At 36.7% G+C, this 25,839-nt stretch overlaps 4 protein-coding genes across 5 annotated transcripts; all 4 read right to left on the bottom strand.

Moving 5' to 3' along the window:
* Positions 1-348: 348 nt before the first annotated feature.
* Positions 349-1,382, bottom strand: LOC6575890 (probable pseudouridine-5'-phosphatase). Its single transcript, XM_002001858.4, has 2 exons — positions 1,140-1,382; positions 349-1,075 (listed from the first exon to the last, which is right to left on the bottom strand). The coding sequence occupies exons 1-2, from the start codon at positions 1,210-1,212 to the stop codon at positions 426-428; spliced, it is 723 nt and encodes a 240-aa protein (XP_002001894.1). The 5' UTR covers positions 1,213-1,382; the 3' UTR covers positions 349-425.
* A 6,536-nt stretch (positions 1,383-7,918) lies between these two features.
* On the bottom strand, positions 7,919-8,862 carry LOC26528154 (apolipoprotein D). 2 transcript variants are annotated; one of them, XM_032728972.2, is made up of 5 exons: positions 8,753-8,862; positions 8,461-8,703; positions 8,319-8,398; positions 8,158-8,256; positions 7,919-8,095 (listed from the first exon to the last, which is right to left on the bottom strand). In XM_032728972.2, exons 1-5 carry the CDS (start codon positions 8,833-8,835, stop codon positions 7,956-7,958), a joined length of 645 nt encoding a protein of 214 aa, XP_032584863.1. In that variant the 5' UTR covers positions 8,836-8,862; the 3' UTR covers positions 7,919-7,955. The 2 variants fall into 2 exon arrangements, with proteins under 2 accessions (XP_032584863.1, XP_015020355.1); XM_015164869.3 differs by having other exon boundaries at positions 8,461-8,700; positions 8,753-8,812.
* Positions 8,863-9,193: 331 nt separating this feature from the next.
* LOC6575889 (apolipoprotein D) lies at positions 9,194-12,042 on the bottom strand. The gene is made up of 6 exons (XM_002001857.4): positions 11,905-12,042; positions 11,696-11,813; positions 10,556-10,686; positions 10,406-10,485; positions 9,894-9,992; positions 9,194-9,685 (listed from the first exon to the last, which is right to left on the bottom strand). The coding sequence occupies exons 1-6, from the start codon at positions 11,919-11,921 to the stop codon at positions 9,462-9,464; spliced, it is 669 nt and encodes a 222-aa protein (XP_002001893.3). The 5' UTR covers positions 11,922-12,042; the 3' UTR covers positions 9,194-9,461.
* Positions 12,043-23,570: 11,528 nt separating this feature from the next.
* LOC6575888 lies at positions 23,571-24,814 on the bottom strand. Its single transcript, XM_002001856.4, has 3 exons — positions 24,416-24,814; positions 24,245-24,358; positions 23,571-24,177 (listed from the first exon to the last, which is right to left on the bottom strand). The coding sequence occupies exons 1-3, from the start codon at positions 24,485-24,487 to the stop codon at positions 23,740-23,742; spliced, it is 624 nt and encodes a 207-aa protein (XP_002001892.1). The 5' UTR covers positions 24,488-24,814; the 3' UTR covers positions 23,571-23,739.
* Positions 24,815-25,839: the final 1,025 nt, after the last annotated feature.

Genomic DNA, 25,839 nt, shown 5'->3' with positions numbered 1-25,839 from the left:
AACGAGCGCGCCACAGGAAGCACTCAAGGGCAGCTAAAGAAAAGAGTAAAAAATTATATATATATATATTTTAAAGTTCAAGTTTTTCATATTTTTATTTGATAAAAGTTTGCTGCATGGCAAATTTACCAATTAAAACTGAAATTGAAAGGAAATTATATAATTAAGATAAGCTTAAGAAAATATATATATTTTGGCTTTTTTTTAAATCTTAGATTAAGAAATTTTAGTCAACTTAAGTAAAAGAATTTATATTTGGAATTATGTATTTTTTAATTTATAAAGCTCAAAACTAAATTAAAATGATTTCAAACTTTTGCAAAAAAATAGATTTCATTTTTTAGAAATTTAAAACTAAGAGATTTTTACCCCATGACTGAAATAAAATACTTTGCAAATTTTGAGCAAGAAAAAAATGCCAAGCGCTAGCCAAACGTAAACTTTTCCGCATAATCGTAGGCAGGTAGGCCGAACAGCTCCGGCTGGAAGTCTGCCATGGACTTGAGCACCAGCGTGGCGCCTTTGGTCTCCTCGAGGGGCAGGCGTTCGTCGGGTATCATTACCACCTGCATGCCTGCGGCCACGCCCGCATCCTTGCCCTGCGTCGAGTCCTCGAACACCAGACAGCACTCGGGCGGTGGTGCTGGCTTGAAGCGAGACGCCGCCAGCAGAAAGATGTCCGGATGCGGTTTACTTTCCTTCAGCTCGGGATCATCTCCACAGACGATGTGATGGAACACGGGCATCAGGTCGCAGTGCGGCCGTGCCTTCAGGCAGAAGGTGTCTCGATAGCCCGACGTTGCCATGGCCATGGGCACGCGATACTCGAACAGATGCAGCAGCAGATCCTTGGCGCCCGGCTTCAGCTTCACATCCGAGATCAGGCAATGCAGCTCAGCGCGAAACCTGACCAGATACTGTTCCGGCGAAATCGGCAAATTGTACTCCCTAACCATCATTACACTGGCCACCACGGCTGCTAGTCCCGTCATACGTTTTTTCATCTCATACGTATAGGTCTTGCCGTAGGGCGTCAGCACGTTCTGTATTGCGGTCGTGTAAATGCTTTCCGTATCTGGAAAGGAGGGAGGAGGAGAAGGTCATAGAGATGAGCACGGGCAGCTGAGCAATTGACCTACCCATGACTGTGCCATCGTTGTCGAAAATGCAATGCGTCACGCGCTTGAAGCATGGTTGCTCGGTCGCCGACATTTGGCCCTTCCTCTGCTCGTTACGCGCGGACTTGGCCTAAAACATATTCCAAAACAAAAAAAATTACTTTAAATTTTTCTCAGAATTTTTTTTTATTTGTGATTATTTTCTGTCTATTTTTATACTGACATATTTTGTCAGTTTGCCCTTACGGACTAAAGAATAACTCCATTGTTTGTAGTTTCACCTCTGTGATTATTTTTTCCTCTCCCCAATTTTTGTTGTGCAAATATTTAATATTTATAAAAAATATTTAATTAATATAAAACATTTTTGTTTAATTTTAGTGAATAATATTAACATTAAAAGTAAACACTAAAAATTAAAAATTGTCCAAATTTTCTGAGAAACATAAGTAAAAAAATATGTTTAAAATATCCATTAATTATGATTATTTTTAGAGCAATAAAATTAAATAATAATTTTTTTTTTAGTAATAATATAAGATATTGATGATGATTATATTTAGTAAATTCAATAGTAATGTATTAATTTAGTAATAATATAAAATATTTTTGACCATTTTTATTGCAAATTAAATATTTATTATTATACCTAGTAAAATTATAAAATATTTAAGATAAGTTTTTGTACATTAAAATTAAATAATAATGCTTATATTAAATATCATTCTTGTGTAAATATAAGTAAAATATTTTCTCAAAAATTGGAATACAGATTAACAGAAATTCTAATGTAGATAACCTCGAGTCATTTTCTTATACATTCAAATAAATTCCATTGTAGAAAATAAATCCCAGCTCATATTCTAATGCACTTAGCAGTGTTATGTGGCAATGGAAGTCGTTTGCCCTCTTGGCAGCTGCTGTTGAAAGATCACGTTAATTTCATTAGGCGCCGTAAGTTGGAAATGTTGAAAAGAAAATGCTTCACATGCATTTTAATTAAACTATTTGCGACTTGCAACTTCAAATAGTTTGCCAAGTTGCAAGTTGCTGGCGCAGCTGTGGCAAGTGGAAGGTGCTCGCTGGTGCAGCTGTCAATTCGGCTGCCTTTTTATGCCCAGAGCCTTAGTCTTAGCGTTAGCCTAAGCCGTGGGGGCTGTGGCCCGCCAGTGTGGGCGGGCTCAGTTCGGCTGTCAGCTGCAGCCTGTCGCATGTTGTTGCAAAGTTGCGTAATTGATTAAGCAGTTTGGCAGGCGTGCGCCACCAGGCGCTGTGGCAGCGACAAACTTCGTCATAGACAGCACGTGCCGCACGTTGAAAGCCCTTGCTCGGAGTCAAGCAGCACGAGCCGCGCGACATGTGGCAGCAACGTGGCTCCCAATTCCCAAAACTGCCAAGCTCCCAATGCAAGCTGAACTTTTATTAGTTGTATCGGTGCAACGAGTATATATACATATGCATGTATATTTATACATAAATATTATATATACATTGTGAAAATATTTTCGATTGAGCCTGCTGCAGACTGGAAAACAACTTCAAAGTGCTCTAATTTTTGCTGCAAGCCCATTTTCAAGTTATTAAATTTACTTTATTCTGTACGTAGTCTATAGTTGACTATTAACTGTCCATATTCTCAATGGGCAAGTAAAAATTCTTTATATACATTAAATAAGATGAATACTTTTGAAATTCATAAAACTCTACAAACTCTAAATACTCGGAGAATTTTAACTATTCAAATTTCTGCATATTTTCTGTATGAACTAAATATAATAAATACTCTAAATACTTCAAATGTTTTATTTACTTGTAATACTCTATTTACTCTAAGTTTTCTCATTACTCGAAGTATACATAACACTCTATAAATGCTATATTTCTGTACACTCTAAATGCTCTACATGCTATAAATACTGCAAGTACTCTAAATACTCTAAGTACTTTAAACTAATTTACTCAAAGTACAGTACATAGACACTCTGAATACTTTAGGTACTCTAAATACTCTATATATTGTACTTTAAATACTCCAAGTATGAATTCTAAGTACTCTGAATATTACGAATAATTCAAATTGTCAAAAAAATATATATACTTAAAATACATATATAAATATATTTTAAATTCCATTCTCTATTTTTCCATATAAATTTTATATGATATGAAGTGTCTACATATTCTATATAAAGTATTTACTATATTCTTTCTACTCTATCTGCTCTCTATATGTTTAATATGCAATGTACGTATGCTTAATACTCTATGCATTCAAGCCGTACTCTCTCTCTCTTTCTCTGTCTCTCTCTCTCTCTCTGTCTCTCTCTCTCTCTCTGTCTCTCTCTCCCTCTTTCTCTCTATGCTCCCTTCACTATCTGGGGCAACTTGATCTGACAGCTCTAATTACTTGCTCTAAAATCTGTACATTTCATCACTCAACTAATACAATTACAGGGTATTCTAGCATAAATATTTGTCGGCTTAAAGGCTAACCGCATAATAATTTGAACGTATTTTGGTCAAAACACGCGACCAAAAACCACAGTGAAGAGCAGCAAGCAGCATGCAGCAAAAAGCAGCGCCGGGTAGTCAATAAAATGGCTTTAATTAATCGGAAGCGCAGCGTCAGCTGTTGCCGCAAAAATAAAAACAAAGGGCCAACAAATGGGCGGCAGACATTTGGGGCATTTGGATGCGGCGACGAATTGTGCGCATAAATTATGCAGCCAGCCATTTGGGCAGCGATTTTTGGGGCTGCGACTGCGACTGTGACTGCGGCTGTGGGTGTGGGTGTGGGTGTGGATGTGGAGTGGGTGTATCTCTGGGAGTGTGTGTGTGTGTGTGTGATGGCGCTGTAAACGGCTGGCTGGCCAGCAACAATATGTTGTAAACGTTTAATTTGAGCGCGTCTCTAATCGGTGTCCCGGCAACGGGCAGCACTCAGAGGCAGCGGGCAGCGGGCGACGTCTGTGGCGGCCATGCAGTCAGGTCGCTTGGCTGCTTGGTCGCTTGTAATTGCGTTCATTGAATTGTTAACTGGATTCGTTGTCTACGGCTAGCCGCTGGCAGCTGGCCACTGGCCGTTGGCTGTTGACCGTTAGCTGTTGGCCGCAACCGCAACTTGCAGCGGGAAAACGGCTAAAAGCCGTTGTTATCCTTGTGGTTACTGCGGCTATCCTCTAACTCTATCTATGTGTGTGCAGGTGTAAGCGTCCGTGTGTCCATGTGTCTCTGTGTCTCTGTGTCTGTGTGTGTGTGTCCCTTGAGTTGAGTCCGCTTTGGTCGCTGCAAAATCCCGGTCAATGCACATCAAACTTTTGGCTCGCTCTGCATTTGGCATTTATTGGTATTGTTCCAATTAAAGTTCGACTAGTCTCCTCCATAAAATATGCAGACACGTAAAAGTTCGATTCGATTTGGCTGCCACAGGACATTAATGCTTAACGGTCAATGGTTTTGACTGCAGCAAGCCCGAGCACTCATTCAGCGCACAGTGTGCCAATAAAAGCTAATAAAACTCAAAGAACAGCATTGCCAGCGTGGCCAGGCTGCGTCGACTGCAGTTGCTGGAGGTGAAATCAAATGGAAAGATATTCGCTTTCGGGGGAAAATAAGCTCTCTGCCATAGGCTGCAGTTGCTGGAGTTTGCCAGAGTCGATGAGATTGACTTCTAGATTTTAGTGGATCTACTTTATGAACAGGAAACTTTTGATTACTACAAGAGCTGGTCAGGAGTTTATGAGGAAGTTTTGTTAGTGGTGGGCAAGAGAATGCGAGTGTGGAGAGTTCTCAGGGCATTGCTGCGGAGCATCTTAAAAGTATATCAAGTTATTGATTGTTACGCTATCTTAGCTCTTGCTTTTATAGCCAATATTTATCGTTTACCGGTAAATGATAAAAATATTAAATATTAATTTTTTTGTTTACTATTTATTTCTTGGACATAATGTAAAAGTTGAATATATTGAAGATATATATGTACATATATAAATTTTTTTTTTCATGAGTGGTTTTCCTAAAACATTAATAGTTTTAAGCTTTAATTATTATTATTTATTTTATTTTATTTTAATTTTTTTTTTTTAGGTATATAAAAGTTTTTCCAATCACAACTTTTTCTGACGTCTGTCCGTAAGTATTTTTCTTATCTCTTCTCTGGCTAACTTCTTTATCAATTAGACTATAATTCATATTAGAACTCTAGCATTTGTCTGCTAAGTATCCCTCATTATGGCATAAGTTTCTCCTTCGATTCTCTTCAGTTTGTCTTCTCAAATGATAAGCGAAAAGTTTTTACAACGTTCTCTCGAGTTACTCTTGATATAAATTTACTAATAACTCGCGCAGAGTTTCTATTTCTTATATTCTAGTTTAATCTAGTCTAGTCTGGTCGGATGTCTTCCTTTTTATATTCTCTCTCATTTCTCTCTAAAGACTTGTCATTGCAGCATTCACAATATACTCTCTCGTGTCGTGACACTCTTAATAAATTTATATTTCGTCAACAACTTCTCTCTTCATATCCCTGCATATCTAATTTTCAGCTTAGCGTTTCATATTTTCATATATAATAGAATATCCAGCATGATATCTATATGTGCCTGCAGTTAGTCTGTAATAAAGCTGTTCACATATGGCATTTAATCCTTGTCATAAGGGCACCCTCATTTGACTTTAGCTCCAGGCAGCACGCACATTGAATGCTGAGTGTTTTTTGCACTCAATAAATATTGTCTGACCGCAGACTATCTATCGCTCATCGAGGTCTCAGATGTCGGCCGGACGGAGGGCCGGTCACATATCCCTGGCAAGGCATCACGCACAGCCAAGCAGATGGAGAGTTGAGGAAGGCAGAGCAGAGATGTGAAGTGAAGAGTCGACTCATGGGCGCCCCCGAGGCGCAGTTGAGCGATTTCCCAGCGGTGGCAGCAGCTCGAGCCTGGGCCAAAAATGCAAGAGTCCCGCAACAAAGTACAAAAAGCATGGCACAAAGTCCAATTTGTTTGTAATGGCATTTACTTTGTTTACAAAATAAATTTTGTATGCACAGCGAGTAGTTTTGGTCCCTCTACCATTCGCTATCTCCATCTCTGTCTGGGTCTGGCTCAGGCTCAGGCGCTGGCCCTGGCTCTGGGTCTCAGTCTGTACTGGAGCCAGTGTGCGACGCGCTGGCAAGTCGTGCAGTCGCGGTAAGGCGACTACAAGCTCAAAGAACAAAAAACAAACAGAAAATACAGAAAATACAAAAAAATAAAATAGAGATGAATGCATATAGTATAAAATTCTAAAATCGCTGTACCATAAAATTTCCCCATTGGGCGCTTGGGTTTTTGTTATGCCACTCTAGGCAAGGACGATTCTCTTTGCCTTTTTGCTGTTTAATTTTGCAATTGTCCTTTTCGACTCGAACAGAACTGGAACGGCAGCTGGAGAATGTGAGAACAGGAGTGTGGGAGTGGGAGTTATCTATTCCGGTCATGGCTGTTGCGGTTACTGATTTATGTTTGTTTATGTTGTTCAACATTTGTTTTATTTACCGCACATACTAGAAATAATAAAAAACACGCCAAAGCAAATAAACAGCTTAGCATGTCGCTCCACTCACTACCTTGGCAAAACCAAAAATCAAATTCTATTTTTGTTTAGTTTGGCTTAGATTGCTCTTGTTGTAAAGGGAAAGACAAGTTGTTACACAGTCTCTCTACTATGTTATCTATAAATATGCTTTACTTAAGCTTTGTATCTCTAGTATTCATAATTTTGATTATTTCTACCTTAAATCATAATAATCCAATTGTCTTCTAGCCAAGCTGTACTTAGAACTGCAACGAGAAACCAGTTTTCGTTCTGCTTTGCTAATGCTCATTTAGCTAATCTGATTCATTGCGAACTAGAAGAAGAAGAAAATGTGTATAGTAAACCAGTTCTGAACTTTATGTTTCAATAGACGCAGTTAAGTCTCATCTGTGCTCATTATTGGTCATTAAAATTTTAAAGCAAAAAAGCTTTGCTGTTGAGTCGGGTCAGGTCTTGGAAGTTAACGCAAAGTTCGATGCGTCACAAGCAGTGAAATTATTATTCTTACAAAATGGTATGATGAAATTTTAAACAAATTAAGCAAAATCATCAAAGAAAATAAATAAAGAACAATGTAAAAATATTTTTTTTTTATTTAATAGATATATGGTTGTATATATATATGCACATATTTATAATATATGTGTAGTATATAAAGAACAAAATATTTAAAATATTTATTATAAACAAAAAACTAAAAGTCATATAGATACATTTGAATTAATTTTATTTTATTAACAAATAAATAAATAAATACTCAAAATATGTATATAAATATATATTTCATTAATAAAAAAGTAAATATTTATTTTACCTTTATTATTTATTTTTATATTCATTTTCAAAATATGTTTATATATATCCATTTTAGTTATATACTTAAGCAAATGAAAATATTATTTATACAACATACATATATATATATTTTTTTTTAAATATATATATTTTTAAACTTTGATAATTAGGAAATGCCGCAAATAACTAAAAAAAAATAATAATAATATTTGTGCCGTTTTATCGATACGCACAGCACCTTATTCAACTTTATACCAGAATGCATCGCTTTAGCTTTTCATTATGCCATACTATATATATCAGACAGTGCTGATTTGCATTACCTAATGAATTCTCTACAGATCTTTAGCGTGACTTTAGCTTAGCTAATTCATAAGAGCGTCAGATAATTTACTTCAATAAGATTTGAATAGAAACAAGCTTGAAACTTTTGTGAAGGGTATTTAATGATGAGGCCAATGTCTGTTAGACATCGATCGGACAGGCACCCTGTAAAATGGGTACCATCTTTTTCTGATCAATTCCAGAGAGTTCGGCCAATTGCTTAGTCTTCTGAATCACTTCGGAGCTCGGCATCCGCTCGCGTGTCATTATGACGGCATATGCTGAAATCCACAAACCGTTCAGGCTTCTAATTCCACTAATTAACGAACAAGCTCACGCTTACCTATATTTAAGATGCCTTCCAGCTCTATGCAAGCGTACTGAATTGAATATGTTCTATAGTCCGTGTCCAGCACATACATATTAAGGCCGTCTGGTGAATCTAAAGAAATATATTTTCATGAGTTCTCTTTGTTGTTTGCATTTCTTGTGTAAAAGCCTCACTATCAGTTCTTATTGCGTATTTTCCTCCCTTTCGACTCACTCTCAGTATCAATGTAGATCGCCGACGCACATTGCCGCTCCTATATTTAGGAACAAAACATTTAAGTATCCTTAGAGTTCAGCTTGATTAAAGATCACTTACTGGCTGTCGATATCCGATCTTAGAATTCTATATTTACCACTTATGTCCTTAGTAACATTATACTTTACACATTTGGGCAGTGATTTATGATATAATGGATACGCAAATTGTGGATACCATATGCCCTCATACCGTCTCATATTCAAGTCTCCAACGGCTGTCAGGTTCGCCTGGCACGGCCCCCTTGAGATCCTCGTGGACAGTGCATGACTGCCAAGCGAGAGCATCAATATCACCGAGCTGCTGAATATATTATTATAAATAGTTTACACTGATACGAATATTTACCTACATGTAAAACACTTGATTCAACATGTTTGCTAAGACACAACTGTTCAATGCCAATTGACGGAAGACGATATAGATACGAGACATTTCTTAAAATCTAATTTGATATACTCTATAGCTTGAAGTATTGATTCGATGTAGGTATATTATATTCGATATAGCTATATAATATACACATTTTGAACAAGAAAAATTTATATTAATAAAAATTAAATATAAATAATAATACTATATCAAATATGTTTTTAATTTATAGATGCTCTTGTCTACACAGCGATATCTTTAAAAATAAAAAGTTAGATTAAATCTAAATAAATATATAAAATACAATAAAAAGAAATTTAAAATTATATATATTTTTTATATTATTTTTTTTTTATTTTTTTTTTTTATTTTTTTATTTTGCATTTATTTTAAGAGAACAGTTATTAAACATTTATAACATTTTACACTGTTTTTCTTATTTTTTTAAGAACGTATATACAATATATTATGAACATTCGTAATGGAGCTGCTAATCAAACATTTAAATAATTAAGGTTATTAATTAATTATAAATTTGGTGCATACTAATTGACGTTTTCTTTTTAAATCAAGGATATATAGTATTTTGAGTATATGTTAGGAATAGACAATGTCCGTATTGTTAGCTAATCGTTTAAGAAGTTCATGAATATATCGAAAAGACGCTCATTGAAGCGCCTTAGCCACTCTCATGCTGTCTCAATGGCCTTTGGCAGCGCATTGCTGACAAAGTCTTCGTCCAGGAGCTGAGTCGAGGCCACCTCGCTGCCATTGCCCTCCAGCTGGGGGCAGTGCTTCTGGTGGGTCTTGATGAGCACAGCGCGACTGATCTTATTATCGTCCAGCACCTTGTACGCTGTCTCGATGGCCTCCTTGGTGGGCTCGCGCTGGCGCGTCAATATCCAGACGATTTCTGCAATGGCAAATCAGATGATTGTAATTAACGTGTTCAGCAATGCGTCCCTCGTTGACCATTGGCCAGTTAATTATGCAGTTGCATTAACATAATTATGCCAAATGCAATAACTGATTCGACTGTTTTGCATGCCAAATTAGACAAGGCCAAGGCGGGACGTGCAGCGCCAAATTTGGCCTAAGCTTATGGGCTTCCGCATACTTACTCAAATGGGCAAACGGAGTCAGACTGCTGCAGCTATAGACAACGGCATACGATTCATAATCGGTGCCCAGCACCTGATAGTTCGCCCTATTAGCTTGCTCTGGAATGTAGAGATACAAAAAAAGCAGATGTAGATACAAATACAGATAGATGCATAAATGCTTACGGAAATACAGATATAGATACAGATACAGATAAATATACAGATACAGATACAAATAAAGATACAGATACAGATACAGATACAGATACAGATACAGATACAGATACAGATACAGATACAGATACAGATACAGATACAGATACAGATACAGATACAGATACAGATACAGATACAGATACAGATACAGATACAGATACAGATACAGATACAGATACAGATGCAGATGCAGATGCAGATGCAGATGCAGATGCAGATACAGATACAGATACAGATACAGATGCAGATGCAGATGCAGATGCAGATGCAGATGCAGATACTGATACAGATACAGATACACTCATAGTACTTACGATTCTTGGAGAAGACGACAGCCAGCTGACCCGGTGCAATTACCTTGGCAGTGCCAGTCACATTCGATGGGCTTCCGGTTCTACAGATGAAAGAATTCAGATAGAGCTCTTTATCTATTCTACAACTTATGTACAATCTTTAATACTCACAATCTATTGATAGCAGCATTCAGAACAGATACTGTGTTGTTATCGGCAATCTCGTAGCGTGCATAAATACATTTCTTGCCTATCTCAAAGAGAAACGGATACTTCGCATACTCATACCAGACGCCCATGTACTGAAAGACAATTGAAAACAAGTCAAATGAATCAGCTGTTTTTGTTACTATCTGAAGCGTTATTATATCATGAATTGTTCCAGAAAAAAAGATTGAATAGATTCAGGTCAACAGGCTCAACGCTGTTATAATGGATTAAAAACTCATTTATCAAAACTATCTATCTAATCTATTACCAGTTGGTGATAAGCGGTAAACGGTTTTCTCTTTAAATTTGGTTTATCAAACAGTTCTTGTTTATTGACATAGGGACTTAAAACCTTAAATTTGATTTTGTTGAGCCTATTCCAGTTTGTTTTTAGATTACATTAATGAGAATTTCGATAATACTTGTACGGTATTTTCATCATATATTGGAGTTGAGTTTTTTATTATTGCAATTATATGAAGTATTTGTAATTATTCATTTATTTATTTATTATTATTATTTATTTTTTTTTGCTATAACTTTTATGCAAAAATTTTTACTATTATTATAATAAAAATAAGTCAAATAAAATAATAATAGTAATAACAAAAAAAAATTTTTGTTTACCCTGATTTTCGATTTTTAATGGGAAAAAAAATATTGTTTGATTGAAAGCAAAAATGCATATTAATTTTATGATAATAATCAATAACAAAATGATTTATTTTACTGCAATTATTATTAATTATTTTCAATTGAAAATCTGCTTTTATTAATTTCATATCTTGCTGTAAGTCAATCGATATCAATTAACGAAAATTTTAATTAAAAAGTTATTCAATAGATAACCAAGAAACGTGGAATCACGACTTATCAAGTCGAATAACAATAATACTTCATGGAATGTAATTGGATGATAAGCAGGCACAGAAAGTACTAGAATGCCAACTTGATAATTGGCTTTTGCATAATTAATTGAAGCGCGATTGAAAAGCGTTACAATTTATTAATTTCAAGATAGTTTCAAGTGCTCAAGTGCTTAACAGAGGCACGTGTGTGTGAGTTTCTATGTGCGTGGGTATGTGTGCGTGTGTCACTTACCGCTTCCAAGTCAAAGTCTTCCGGTATGTTAACCTCTGGACACTGTCCGGGGAAGGGTACCTGTGCTGTTACCAGGACTGCATTGATGGCCACAAAAGCCAGCAGCCAATATGACGAACTGCAATCATGAATTACAGGTGAAGAGTCAGAGAAAAGGAATGTAAATATGTTCTATATAATCTCATATATATATATATATGTCTATTTACCTGATAGATTTCTGCATTGTAATTGAAAACACTTGTTTAATTAAATTAATTATTATAGTATATTTATATTAGAACTGAAGGTTAGAATATTTACAGCTCGTTGTATTCTCTGTTGGCTCGTTCGTTGAACACTAAAAATTCATGCGGCTGCAGTGCATCATTTATAGATTCATCTTTCAAAGCTTTTAAATTTTTTTTTTTTTTTTTTTTTTTTTTGTTCTGTTGCTGATTGTTGGCCTCTGCGACTTCGCGAAGCTTTTTGCCACTTTTTGCGCCGGCGCTGCTTTGTTGTAAACAAATGAAAAGTGAAATTCTGACGATCCAAACGGAAGGGCTCAAAGCTCGCTGTGCGCTGCGGGGCAACAGGTGCGAGCTGTCGATGCTCTGCTTGCATTTCACTTGGCAGCACGCGACGCTTTTACTCGCCTTATCGCCAGCGGCATTATGCATTGAATCAACAACAACAATAATCATAATAATAATAATAAATGTATCAAGTGCAGCTCAATTAGATTACAATTCCTATATATGTATATGTACATATATTATAGTATATATAAGTCATGCATACGATTAAATCTTTGCGGTTATATGACAATCGTAAAGTCTCTAATCTTTCAAGTATTCGTAAGTTTATTCGTTGTAAGTTAATGCATTTTTTTATTCAAGCCTATACTATGTTGAAACAGGGAAATATACTTAAAAAACTGTTCCTTGGTCACTGAACTGAGTAATTTTCGATACAAGTTCATTATAGCTAACTTGAACTGAAAATGAGATTTTTTTGTTGTTTTTTTTTATACTCTAATGCTGTAATTCTGGAAGTTATGGTATAAAATAAAAAATATATAGCTTTAAAATAATATAATTTACAAAACATTAGTCATATGATATGCTAAGGTCTTTAATATATATTAAAGTCTTAAATAAACAATAATAATAATAAACGTTAGTAAAAGCATTATTATTATTTTTTCAATTTTTAAATAACCATTTCGAGCATAATGATAGTAAATTTGCTAAAATCTTCCAGAACACAAAATAAGTATAAGGCGAACAACCTTTGCCGTATTTATCTCACCTACACACACATACATACAAAATTATAAAAACAAACAAAAACAATAACAATAACAAGAACAACATTACACATACCACCCCCTTCACACTCTTCGGTTAACTTCCACACCGAGCAAAGCTTTTGTTCGCATGTGGAATGTGTTTGCAGCGCCATCTACTGGCAGCGCAGCTCGCATGCACAGTGGCGCCATCTATGCAGGGCTTTGTGCTGCAGCAACTGCAGCACTACCATCACGAGTGAAATCCTTAATAGAACCAGCTTGTGGTCGTCTTGGTCATTATTTATGGAAATCTCTGGAATACACACACCTGCATACACTCACGCACACACACATACACACATATGCGCGCACACGGGGAAAATTGTTGTGTTGCGGTTATTTCAAAGAGAGAGACAGAGAGAGAAATAAAAAACATTTTCGTATTATTAAATTAATTAAATGTAAGCCACAAATTGAGTTTAATGTAAAAAAATGCGCCCATGGCAAAGGACGAAGCGCTCTACAAGCCATTCATATACATATGGCCTAGGTAAAAAGGTTTACACACATATTTATTTAAGTGAGCAGCCTGAAGAATTGCGTTTCAAATTATATGATGTTTATATGTGTATAAAGTGATTCATATATTGGTGATATTAATAAAGAAAGTTAGAAACAATATTTATGGATTCACACTGTGAGGCATAACAAAATAAAATAAATTATTTAAAAATTTTCAATGATACAAAAATACATATAAAATCGGGAAACAATAAATTCAATTATTTTCTATTGCAGATTTACTAAAAAATAAGTTGTTTTTTAAATTTTTTTAATTTAAAAGAAGAGAAATAGGCATTCAATAAAAGGAAAAGAAAATTATACTAAAAGTAACTTAAATTAAGATATATATTAAATAAGAAATAAAATTTTTTTTATATATGAATATATGTATGTGTATAAAAATAAATTAATAATAATTAACAATATTTTTGTGACATTAAAAAAAAAAAACAAAAATTAAAGAAAAATGTCAATAATTAAAACTGACATATTTACGAGCAACCCTCGCATATTAAACAAGCCACCATTGCATGTGTGTGGATAGATCTGAATGGCCTGCCAACTATTTTCGAATGAAAATTTATGATGCTCTCCAGAGCTGAGCCATTGCGACAAATGAAAGGATCCATGAAATGGACAAGCCAAAGGAGAAGGGTAAATGCGGAGGGGGAGGTGGATGAGTAGTATAGGTAAATGGGTTGGCTGATCTGCTTGGATGGCTGGCTGGTTGGCTGGTTGGCGGGCTGCTTGGATTTGGTTGTTGGCTGTTGTGTTGCTGCATGCAGTAATTAAATTTAAAATATGTACAACGGCTGTTTGAGTTTTGAAACAGGTGCCGAAGCGGCCAGCAGAGCCAACGGAACGGGACGATGCGATGGGCGGATGCGAATGCGGATGCGGATAATTTTATCAAAGGCAACCGACACGAAGCGGCGCAAGCGAGTTGCCATAAACCGAACAAGTGGGCTTTGCCATATGCAAACGCACACACACACACACACACACACACACACACACACACAATTCAATCATTTTGGATGCATTTTAAGTGTATTTTGCGGTTATGCGCTTTATGGGCATTTTGTGCCATGTAATTTGATTTATATGCCAATATCTCTCTCTCTCTCTCTCTCTCTCACTCTGCTGTCTCTTTCGCTCTCAGTTTATCTTATTTTGATTGAAAAGAAATCAGAGTGCTGGCTACAGGATGCGCGTGTGCCATTTAATTGGCTGCTGCAATTTTAAATGTTGCTAACCAATCGAATTAAATTTGTTAATTGTTATGCAGCTGCTGCTGCTGCTGCATGCAACAGTTGACAAAAGACAGCAGGATTAAGCCAACTAAGCAAGTACTAAACGGCAAGTGACCATAGAGAGACAGAGAGAGAGAGAGAGAGAGACACGAAGACAGAGACAGGCGTTTACTGTATAATGACCTTTCACCCAATTCCTTTGGGCTTAGCTGCGAAATGTCCCGAGCCTGGGAATGACACAACATGACGCAATTTTGGCTTAGCACAAATACAAACACACACACTTACACAAACGCAGACTAGCACTAACACACATTCGCTGAGGCATTCGTAACGTAAATGCGCTTTTGCCTGCTTTTGTCACAGGGACTTTGCCAGGATTCACATCAGCTGCAAGTCGACAATACAGATTTGAATTGCATTGAATTGCAATGAATTAAATTGAACTAAATTTAGTCATTTAATTAAATCGATTTATCAAATAATTAAACAAATTGTTTGTATTGCAGTTTAATCAATGAAGTCTTTAGAGAAACGTCTATGATTTACATTTTAGTTATTAAGGATAAGGATAAGGATATTCAGTGTCATCAGCTGCTGTTGCTATTCATTTCTATTGTTGTTATTAATTGAGTTGTTGACAAAGAGGTTGCCTCTCTGCCTGTCTATGTGATCCACATGGGCTTTGGTTTGTTTAGAAACCGGCTGATGGATCCAAGGGACTTCGAGTTCTTCGGAAATTTCTTTGTTGACCTGCATTTTTATATTTATTAGAAGACAATTATAGATAAAACAAAACTACGATAGATAAAAGTTTCCAACTGTTTTAGTACTTGCATTTATCATAAAACTAACTGAAATCGTTTCAATTTTCCATAAATTCATTCGCTTTAATTAAGAATTTTGTATTTGTCTTAAATAAACAACAAACAAAACCAAGTCTAAATTCTTCACTTTAATTTCCCAAATAATATTCTCAACTCAAAAATCAATAAAGAAAAGTCAACAACAAACAAGCTTCTATCAAAAACTGATTTATTATATTTGACTTTGGAACAAAAAATAATTCTCGTATTGATGCTATAAATACAAAATACATAATTTATTTAGCAGCTTGTTGTCCTTGTTGGGTTTTGGGCATCAGCTGAACTTTCACTCAGTTCTCGCCAGAGTTTGGGGCTTCTTCGGGGCAGACAACAAAGGCCAAAGTGTGGAGCCGGCTAAAGTATTTTGATTTGTGCAATGCACAAAAGTATTGTCGTTTGGCTCCGCCAGTGGCGGCAATTTCTTAAATTTTTTATAGCGCATAACCTGTCTGGCACACATGCGCCCCTCCACGCCCCCCAGCCGCCCACTTGGCGTGGAGCTACCCGCAGCGCCGGGCGCTGCCAGCACTCGTTGTGCGCTGTTTGTTGTAAGGCTCAAAGTTAGAGCAAGGACTAAGGATGTCGTCGCTATCGTTGGCTACGCTTATTGCATTATGCCAGCGACTCGCGCGAGTCAGTCGGTGTGCGTGCACAGCGGCGGATTGGCGGCGTGGGGGAGGCGCGACTGGCAGGAAACGGCTCAGGATATATCCTCAGCCAAGTGCAGCTGATGCCATTTTTGGCCCGTGGCAGTCGCGAGCTGTTTGCTCTTGTTGGTTATGGCGTGCTAAGAAGAAAAACTCAGCGCCAGAAAAGAACAAGAAACGGCCAGCATTGCCAGGAGCCGGTGGACTTGCAAATACCCTAACTAATGGGAAGCTTTTAGTTTTTTTTTTTTTTTTTTTTTTTTTTTTTTTCGATGAAGTGTTCATTAATGAAAATTTATTGGAATGAAAACTTTAATGTAGTTTCACTCAATTTAAGCTTTGTGGCATTAAGCTTACAATTGTGTTAATGAGAACGGGCCTAAGCCATTAATGTGCTTTCAAAGCTTCGGCATGGACGTATAATAAAACCTAGAGTTTTTACTTTATGTAAAAATAAAAATATATATAATTTATATTTTATGTAAAAACAAGATAAAATAAAAATATTTATGTAATGTTAATTAATTAAATATTATCTAGCACTTAAAACTTTCTTACTTACTTTCTTACTTTCCTTACTTTCTTTTATAGAAAATTCAAGTTACTAGAAGAGAAAATATTATCAGAAGAACGCTTTAATAGCTGAAAGTCTAAGAGCTTAGAGCATATAAATCATTTTGGATTCAGTATTATTATATATTCGTCTAACATATTTTCAATATACTTTTTTTTTTTTATATATATAATTAATAATCTTTCAGATAAAGTATTCAACGAAATAAATAGAAACTGATAAACATTTAATATATATGAATACAGACATATACAATATATACTTCTTATCCATAAATCGAATGCTTAATATGTATTAAAAAATATAAACTTATTGATTGAATATTCTAGCTGAACATTTGGCATTTCTAAATTCCCTTATCCCAAAAATCTCTAAAAATATATTTGTAATATTTTTTTAATATTTTCGCTTCATCTCCAATCGTATGCCAAAATGTGCCAAGCTCCACTTCGGAATGCTCTTATAAATATAGGAATTGGCACAGCTTCTGTTACGCATCCCCTAACTAACCCATCAACATTTCCTGCGAATGCAGCCAAGCCCTCAACTCCCACCTCTCTCTGATTCTCTCACTTCCTCTCCCATTCATCCACCCCCCGCTGGCTGGCAAGAAATGTTAATACCAAAAACGAACCATTTGCCGCAATGAAAATCGCGTAAATTTCATACTGATTGTAAGTGTCGCCGTTTTGGTTGACGTTGTCGCAGCTCAGGCAGCAGATGAAGACGTCCTTTAGGAGGGGCGCGGGGAAGACAGAGAGGGAGAGGAGCGAGTGGGAGACAGGGGAGTCTTCACTGCTGCCGTCTGTTTGTCTAGCTGCCTCCTGTTTTCGCAGTGTTCGCCTGTCGCCTGCAGATTGTCAGCATTGTCACAATTGCAATTCTTAGTTTGGCGCTGATTTGCTTGCCATTTTGTGGCATTTACCATAAGCGTCTGTGCGGCCATAACCATACCGACCGAGAGCTAAGGACCTCAGCCAAAATGCCCTTCGATTGCATTAATAGCCGAGCAGGCCAGCTCCAAGCAGAGCAAAGTGCGTCCAGTGCCAGCAGCTGCAAATATCTCAAATGAGAAAACTTTTCCACTGCTGCCAAACAAACATTTTTCCACTATGTCGTTTAGTTGTATGTGTGTGCATGTGTGTGTGTGTATTCACATACATATTGTAAGCGTGTGTAGCCAGCTGGAAAGTGATACTTAAATTAGTCCACGAATAGTGTCTGTATATATTGTGTAAACTTTTGAGAACTTTTGCAGTGAAACAGAATCGCTTTGGCTGGGAATAAAAGAGAGCATAAAGCGAACATCGTACAGGGTTATGCAGCAGAGCAAACAGAAACTGGAAACTATTCAAATGATATTTTACAATATGTTTGCTATGCTTCAATCAGGTAATAAAATGGCGCAAGACGGTAAACAAGGGGAAGAACTATTGAGAGAGCATGGGGAGTATAAAATACACATGAAAATAATATTATAAGAACAAACCAGACATGCAGATTTTTATTTATTTTTTTTTTTTAATGTTTATGCCAATTTTTTAGTTAAGTATTGAACGCAAAGATCTCAAAGATTTGCACATCAAATTTAGCTAATATGGACTACATTTTATAGAGTATACATATTTGTAAGTTAAGTAAGTAAATATGTATTGCAGTTCGTTAATAACAACGTTCAAGGAACCACAGATTTTACATAGGTATACCCGGAAGACACTATATCCAATAGGAGCTCTTTCAAATAAGTTGAATGGGGACTAGCCAAGACTTCGAGCTTTCTATTCTATATTATTTTAAAATTTTGTTAACTTACTTTAAAAATAAATAAAGCATAAAGATTATATATAAGCCTTATTAAATGATCACAGCCCACTGGCTGACTTATCAGTTACTATGGCCGATAGCTAGCCATAAAAATAACTAATATAAATAATATTAAAGTCTGTTTGCAATAAAATTACTTATAAAAGCAAACAAAAGGACAACTAAACTGATATATGTAGCTTCACAGTATTCCTAAACTGGAAGACAGATGTGGGCCCATAAGGACTTAATTCTTGATTATCTTTCATAAATGATAAATGCATATTGGGCCCATAGAGGACAAAAACTGAGCATGGAGAGCACGTCGAATGTTCCAGCAGATGCATTATTATTAATATATAACTTGTATAACTTAATTTAGTATATATTGATTTAAGATTAGGGAGACATAGAGGGAGAAAGAGAGAGAGAGAGCGAGAAGCTTGTCTGAAGTGACATCTGAGCTGTGATTAAAAAATAATTTGAGCGAAAAATATGAGGCGAAATGAAAATCTAGCGAGCACGTCGCCAATTCGCAGTGACGGGCGCAAAGGCGGTCGCTGGGCGGGGCAAGTCAAAGAAAACATTTGTCAGACATCGGGAAGACTGATGGCGTTTTTGATGGCCGAGAATCAAGTTTGTTTTTACGTGACAGAAACAGGAATAGGAATAGGAACAGCAAAAGCAATAGGAATAGACGCGGGAGCCGTAGCTGGACTTGGACGTGGCATCGCATCGCCGCTGTGTGGGAATTTGGCAGCGGATATCAAAGGTCGCAGCTGCTGCAAATGGCTGGTGCTTGGGCGAAATGAGCGCCAGCCATTCGCTGTGAGAAATCGCTCGTCATTATTGACGCTTGCGAAAATTCGCTAGAATCGACACACACACACACACGCACACACATGTCTCCCCCCCGTCACCAGCGCCCACTCCCTGCCCCGCCCACCGGCTGGGGCCATAAATTATGCCACTTTCTGCGTATGGCCTGCGCACGAATATATATATATGTATATAGACATCTGTAGCTGTGAAAAATCGTGCCCCAAAAACTTTCGACCCCCGCGCCCCAAACTCGAACTGTTGCCAACTTATTGAAAATCACTTAGACACACATGTGACGCTCGAGCCGTAGTCAGAGTTGGAGTCGGAGTCGGAGTCATGGCCCGGGCTGGGGACCAATGCATTACGTGAGCGCACAACTGAAACTCCTTCTCTCTGTCTCTCTGCCCACTTTGTATAATTTATGTTTGAGCATTAGAATTTATTTGTAAACCCCTTGCCCCCCTTGCCACACAGCACGAGCTAATCTTATGTGAACCAACTGCCCTGACATGGGCATGACAGGCGTGGCTAAACTGTGACCAGTCGAAGCGATTTAAATTGTTTAAGGCAATTACAACTTGCCATTGATTTCAGAAGGGTAACTGAAGTATGACAACTCTTTAGGGAAAGTATTAAGTGTGGGTATTTATTGTAATTTTATGATGGGTCGTGAGGATAATTTGAAAATGCTTATAATGAAATGAAAGTTCTTTACTTCAATGAGACTGCTTTATTCTATTTGAGACCCTTGAAGGACTATGCTATGATAAGTTTTGGCATTTCAGCATACCTTATCAAAATATTAAAGCTATACGAGTTCTATATAATGGTATAATAATTATAGTTGCTCGCCTATAAACATTTTGAGAGCATTCAAATATATTTACAGGCATCTCTGCATTCAAAATTTAGTTTAAATATTTTTACTTAATTAAATGATAAAATAAAAAAATAGAAAAAAAAATAGACAAAATAGTGCCTTATGAATAAATATTTTTATTTAAAATTAATTATTATTTATATTTATAATACTAACCCAACATAAATCATTAAGATTATCGAACAAATCTTATTTTACATTCATTAGGCACACAACTCATTGAGAATAGGCATTAGCAGCTGGCTTGATATTATTTAATTCTGAATCAAGTATGCGGAAATGTGAATATTGATTAGACGAATAAGTTATACTTTATTTATTTGTAAAATCTTCTACAGCCGCCAAATACACGAGTCGGGAATTCAATAAGAATCCAAAAATAATCTCTTATCTAACCTTTATTGACTGTAGGACAAACGTTAGAGATTCTCTACTCCATTCTGAAACTATAGAGCAGCATGAGCTACAACTGCAGTGGGATTGATAAAAGCCAACCAAACGCTCAAGTACTCTAGTTGAGCCAGTGGATTTCTTCACCTTTTCAGCTGCTCAATTGACTCCTTCCCTCTCTATGGTACGGGATTAGAGACTGGCCGACCTCAAAAAATAGAGCACGCTTATCATCTTGAAGAAAGAAACGCAGAGAACTTAATATGTCCTTGCTCTCTGCTGCCTGTTAAATGTCACCGGATATAGCATTCTAATCCACAATCACAACTCAAACATTGCTTTAAAATCCGTTTAAGCAGCGTCCTGCATGGGGGAGAGACGACCAAGAGATGTCCGGGCAGCTGTCGCGGCTGGCTGCACTTGATAAACGAGCTGCCCCCTTTTTGGCAAGAACAAACGGGTTCGCCACGTCCAAGGCTCGAGGCTCGAGGCTCAGTGGCAAAACCCCAAAACTAAGCCTAAGCACTGTCAAACTCGGACATTCTAAGGCTGCTAATAGACACAGCCGAGCGTCAGCGACGACGACGGCGGCAGCAACCAGCGACGACATATTCGTAATTTATGGCCCGAGCCGGGCAACGCGCTCAATGTTATCTTCGCACTGTAAAGGACGACGGCCAGGACGACGCAAACATATCTCAGCGTACACCGTGGTGGACAGACTCTGGCCGGACCTGGCCTCGCCTCGCCAGCCGTCCTCCTGCTAACAACATTCACGCACTGCTTTTGTGGCCGTCAGTGGTCGTGGTCTGTAATTGTTTTCCTAATGGCACCGGCACCCCAAACATTGACCGCACTTAAGTTGTCATACGAGTATGTGCTGTACAAATTTATGAGCTACACAGGCCCCAACTCGGGCGCTTGTATTGCGTGAACAGCTCTATTGTACAAGGATGCAGAAGGCAGCTTAAAGGTTCTCACTTACCAATTCCTAAGAGTTTACACTCAATAGAGCTTCGGGCGAAGGTGCTGGAGTTGGTAAGACGAAATTGATATCAAAAGATTGAAGTCTGAATCACATGGCGAATCTATCTTTTTTTTTTTTTTTAATTTTGGTTTATTAAGTGTAGAAACTGTACAATCACATATAGTACTTTAACAAGACATATATATACATAAAATTAGAGCCAAACCTCACTTAATTTGTGAGCACTGAGATGGCGAATCATATTTTTCAGATGAAATGTTATCGATATCTGCAACATTTGCTGAAATATAAATATCGGAAACGGTATCACTCGTGCTTGATCAACATAACGTTACTCTTCCTGACTGATTTAAATCATTATTTATATTAGTAGCATTTATTGATAATCTGAGACTGTTGTAACAAATGGATAATCTTATTATATTTCTTAACAGTAAAATGTTATCGATAACTAATAAGTTTCTAAAATGCCGTTTGAATATGGTCACTCTAAATGGCATTTTGAAAAATATTTGCAAAAAGCTTTTATCAATAGTATATCGAACAGATTATTAACATAGTGTTGGGAAATGCTAACTTACAAAATTATGGATTGTGTATTACAATTTATTGAAAAATAATTGTAAATATTGTCTTCAATTTCGGCTTAAATCAATAATTATTTAACTAGTTCAAGTCTAGTGCATCTGATCCAATTTATGTGGTCCTCATATTTTACTACAAGCAGCATTGTTTGCTCAAGCTGCTGAACTTTCTATTCGAGTTTACATTTTATTTCTATTACTTGTATTTCCTCTATCCAATTTCCCATTCTCCTTCACATCACTTCAGTCGCATCGATATTCGCTTTCGATAACTTTGTAAACGCAAAACGCTGTTAAAACTATTTTTTATTTCTGCTTAAATTCCCAAATCTTGACTTGACACTGCTTAGCTATTTCTATTCATTTCGAAATGACTTTTGAATCTCTTAATATGTTATTTCTTTCCCCTCTCCAGCTTATTCCAATGCCATTAAAGACTAAGCCATTTTGGCCAAAAATGAATTTATGTAAAAAGGTTTTGGTTTCGCAATGCAAACATGAATCCACAATAGCGAACGCAAATCCTTTGGCCAGGAGCAAGAGCAGCAGCCACAGCAAGGAGTAGCAACTCAATTAGTTGCACGCATCCATTAGATATTCCAGGCACAGTTGCAGAACGATTGCAAAGCCATAAAATAGCCAAAGGCCGCATTGAAAAGACCAAAAGAAGATTATTTTTGGGCCAGCCAAAAAACAAAATGAGACCAAAGATGTCACGCAGCGGGTTGCCCCAGGGATTTGCCATGGCACAGCAAAATATATACATAAATACATACATACATATATTTATATATAATGCATATATATGACATTTTGTTATGAATACTAATCTGGGCAGAACTTTAAAGGGCCGAACCTTACACACTTTGCATAACTTGGACAATTGCGTGAAATGTTATGAATGCTTGACAAGTATTCCAGAAATAAGAAATGTAAGCAAGACTTGTTGATTTAGAGTAGTTATGATATGTGAATTTTAAATGAAATTCAAGAAGGGCTCTAAGCGTCTTCAAGTGCGTTAGAATTTGGGTGTACTTTTGGCTATAGAAAATATACAATATATTTGAGGTCTGCTTGTATTTGGAGACATGTTCAGTTTTTAAAATTGATTAAAAATATTGCATCTCCATTCAAGATTATTTATATGAGAAGAAAATCGCAGAAAGTTTCTCATATTAGAACTAGAAAATCTCAAACATCAACCACGCCTATCGAAAAGATCTATGTTATGCTATTTAGATTCTGAGTTGCGAGTTTTTTATTGAGGAGTATAATCTATAAATTTAAATCAACTTGTAGATACGCGATATTGCTGCAATCTTCCACTTAAGAACTACGTAGGTCTATTCGTTCAGTCAATTGCTTCAGCCCGGGCCAAAGTAAATGGAATCTCCTATGCATTGTTACTTTTTGGCAGCGGACTCGACCTTGCGGCACAAGTTGACTAACTGTTCCGGGAGCGGATTGCCCGAGAGGCTCTTCACGCCCAATGGCTGCAGCTTCTTCAGCAGATTCTGGATGCACTGATGCTGATAGTTCATGGAGGGGGCCGCCTGGCCCGTGTAGATCTTGTCATCCACATAGAGTATGTCGATGCCCTCGTTCATGATGCGCACATGGTAGTGATGGTTGCTGGGGAAGAAGTTGAGCTCGGTGCCCAGCTCCTTGGTAATCAGCGTGTTCACTTCATAGATCTTCACCAGAAACACGACTATCTCCGAGCTGCTGTACAGGGTCTGCCCAGCCGGCAGCACCGTTATCTCGACGACACAGCGTTCGCAGCAGATGAGCTCCGGCTCATACGGTTCCATGGCATGGAATGTCAGCAGCGTGCAGTCGGGCTAAAAGAATGAAATATGCTAGAAAACCAATAGATCCGAAGATGCACTGGATAGTGCTCAGAAATACCTTAAAGCGCTTGCGATAGCCATCTAAAATATCCTCAGTGCTATAGATGGTGCCATGCCAGCGTGGAGGTATGAAGACCTCCTGGTCGGCCGAGGTCAAAAGCATGACGCCATGCTGAAAAGCACTTGCCATCACAACATTAAGGGCTTACTTGCTTATTGCTAATCTTACCAGGTGGTATGGATATTCGTGCAGATTTTCAGGAGTTATATCCTTCGGGGCACCAAATGCATCGAGAAACATCTTGATTTCTATTGAATTCGAGTGATAGTACTATTGCTTTTATGGTTGGATCTCAGGGGAACCTCCTTGGTCAGAAGTTCGGTTGAAAAGAATTTGTTGAGCCTTAACAGCTTTGATAGCGCGAAAAGCTAGAGATGAGAGTTGCAAAAATGATCGACAGAAGTGGTCTATCGATAACTATATACGGAGTGATATGGGGAAATATTACTTTGAATTTCTAATAGGATAATAATAGGCAGACTTTCTAATTGTTAAATATAAAATGAACTCATTTTATAGTTAGTGCTGCCAGACTGTCGAAGTTGCCTGATAATGGCAGCAAGTGCTGCCAGACTTTCTCACTGCAAAATTTTGAAAGCAGTGCTGCCGGATTATTTATCAGAGCAAAAGCTGTCAAACTGTTCAAAGCATAAAATGAGCTGAACTCATTTAAGTAATCATTCATAAATTTACTAGACTACTCGCAATTTACGAAATTTCGCGGTCTAACGAGAACAGCAAACAATAAAAAAAAAATAAACAATAAACAATAAACAATAAAAATGTATATAGAAACGAGATACATATGTATGTTTGATATATTAGAATTTTTTTGCTAATCAAACACGCCTTATAACAAGAACTATCACGTACATTGTGTTATTTTCAAAATTATTCTTTTATACATATATATTATCAACAAAAATTATATATAGTTTTTGCAAGCCTTTTTTTCACTCATCAGAACTCATCAAAACATTTATTGTGATCATGATGTTCAGTTGGGTTTGAGTCGTCCCTGCAGTTTTGGTATTTGAGTGATGTTACGCGGCAGCAGTTATGGGAAGTAGTGTTACTGCGGTCCTCAGATTTGGTATATTACTTCTCTTTGTAGGTATTGAAGCCTTGCATAAATACTTATATACTTTTCTTAAACATTTGGGGAAGTTATTAAAAGAAAGTCTTTAAACTCAATTTCCCATATGAACGGCACTAGTTTATTTATATTATATTTCTTTTAATAATTTTATACAATCTGTGAGTATAATTTCCATATTCCCAAAGCTATACCGTCTAATTCCACATATAATATTAAATTAATTTTGTTTGTCTTTGTCTAGCTATTCAATTGTCCTTTTCGTCTGCGTCATATTTATACGCTACTATGTTAATTATTCAGTTTTTGTAACATATATTTATTTTTATTTTATACATTATATTCATATCTATATGCATAGAATTTATAAATTTATTTTTATTTTATTTTTGTATTTGAAATTTTTCTTTTTATATTGTACTTTTTATATTATAATAATCAGCTTACAGTTACAATAAGTTCCAGCAACTCGGAACAATTTTAAAGCTCTGTAATG

This window comes from Drosophila mojavensis, unplaced genomic scaffold (assembly GCF_018153725.1).
Source record: "Drosophila mojavensis isolate 15081-1352.22 unplaced genomic scaffold, ASM1815372v1 contig_36, whole genome shotgun sequence".
Lineage (NCBI taxonomy): Eukaryota > Metazoa > Arthropoda > Insecta > Diptera > Drosophilidae > Drosophila > Drosophila mojavensis.
This window is presented reverse-complemented; position numbering and strand designations above follow the sequence as displayed.

Bases quoted from the DNA above. Each gene is read 5' to 3' on its own strand.
- LOC6575890 (XM_002001858.4), bottom strand. From the start codon at position 1,212: ATGTCGGCGACCGAGCAACCATGCTTCAAGCGCGTGACGCATTGCATT. The intron at 1,076-1,139 runs GTAGGTCAATTG...CCTCCTTTCCAG, and splicing joins CAACGATGGCACAGTCATGG to ATACGGAAAGCATTTACACG.
- LOC26528154 (XM_032728972.2), bottom strand. From the start codon at position 8,835: ATGTCTCGTATCTATATCGTCTTCCGTCAATTGGCATTGAACAGTTGT. The intron at 8,704-8,752 runs GTAGGTAAATAT...TAATATATTCAG, and splicing joins TTGAATCAAGTGTTTTACAT to CAGCTCGGTGATATTGATGC. The intron at 8,399-8,460 runs GTAAGTGATCTT...TCCTAAATATAG, and splicing joins AGATCGGATATCGACAGCCA to GAGCGGCAATGTGCGTCGGC.
- LOC6575889 (XM_002001857.4), bottom strand. The intron at 10,687-11,695 runs GTAAGTGACACA...ATTGTCTTTCAG, and splicing joins AAGACTTTGACTTGGAAGCG to TACATGGGCGTCTGGTATGA. The intron at 9,993-10,405 runs GTAAGTACTATG...TCTACATTCCAG, and splicing joins TGTCGTCTTCTCCAAGAATC to AGCAAGCTAATAGGGCGAAC.
- LOC6575888 (XM_002001856.4), bottom strand. From the start codon at position 24,487: ATGTTTCTCGATGCATTTGGTGCCCCGAAGGATATAACTCCTGAAAAT. The intron at 24,359-24,415 runs GTAAGATTAGCA...AGTGCTTTTCAG, and splicing joins ACGAATATCCATACCACCTG to CATGGCGTCATGCTTTTGAC. The intron at 24,178-24,244 runs GTATTTCTGAGC...TCATTCTTTTAG, and splicing joins GCTATCGCAAGCGCTTTAAG to CCCGACTGCACGCTGCTGAC.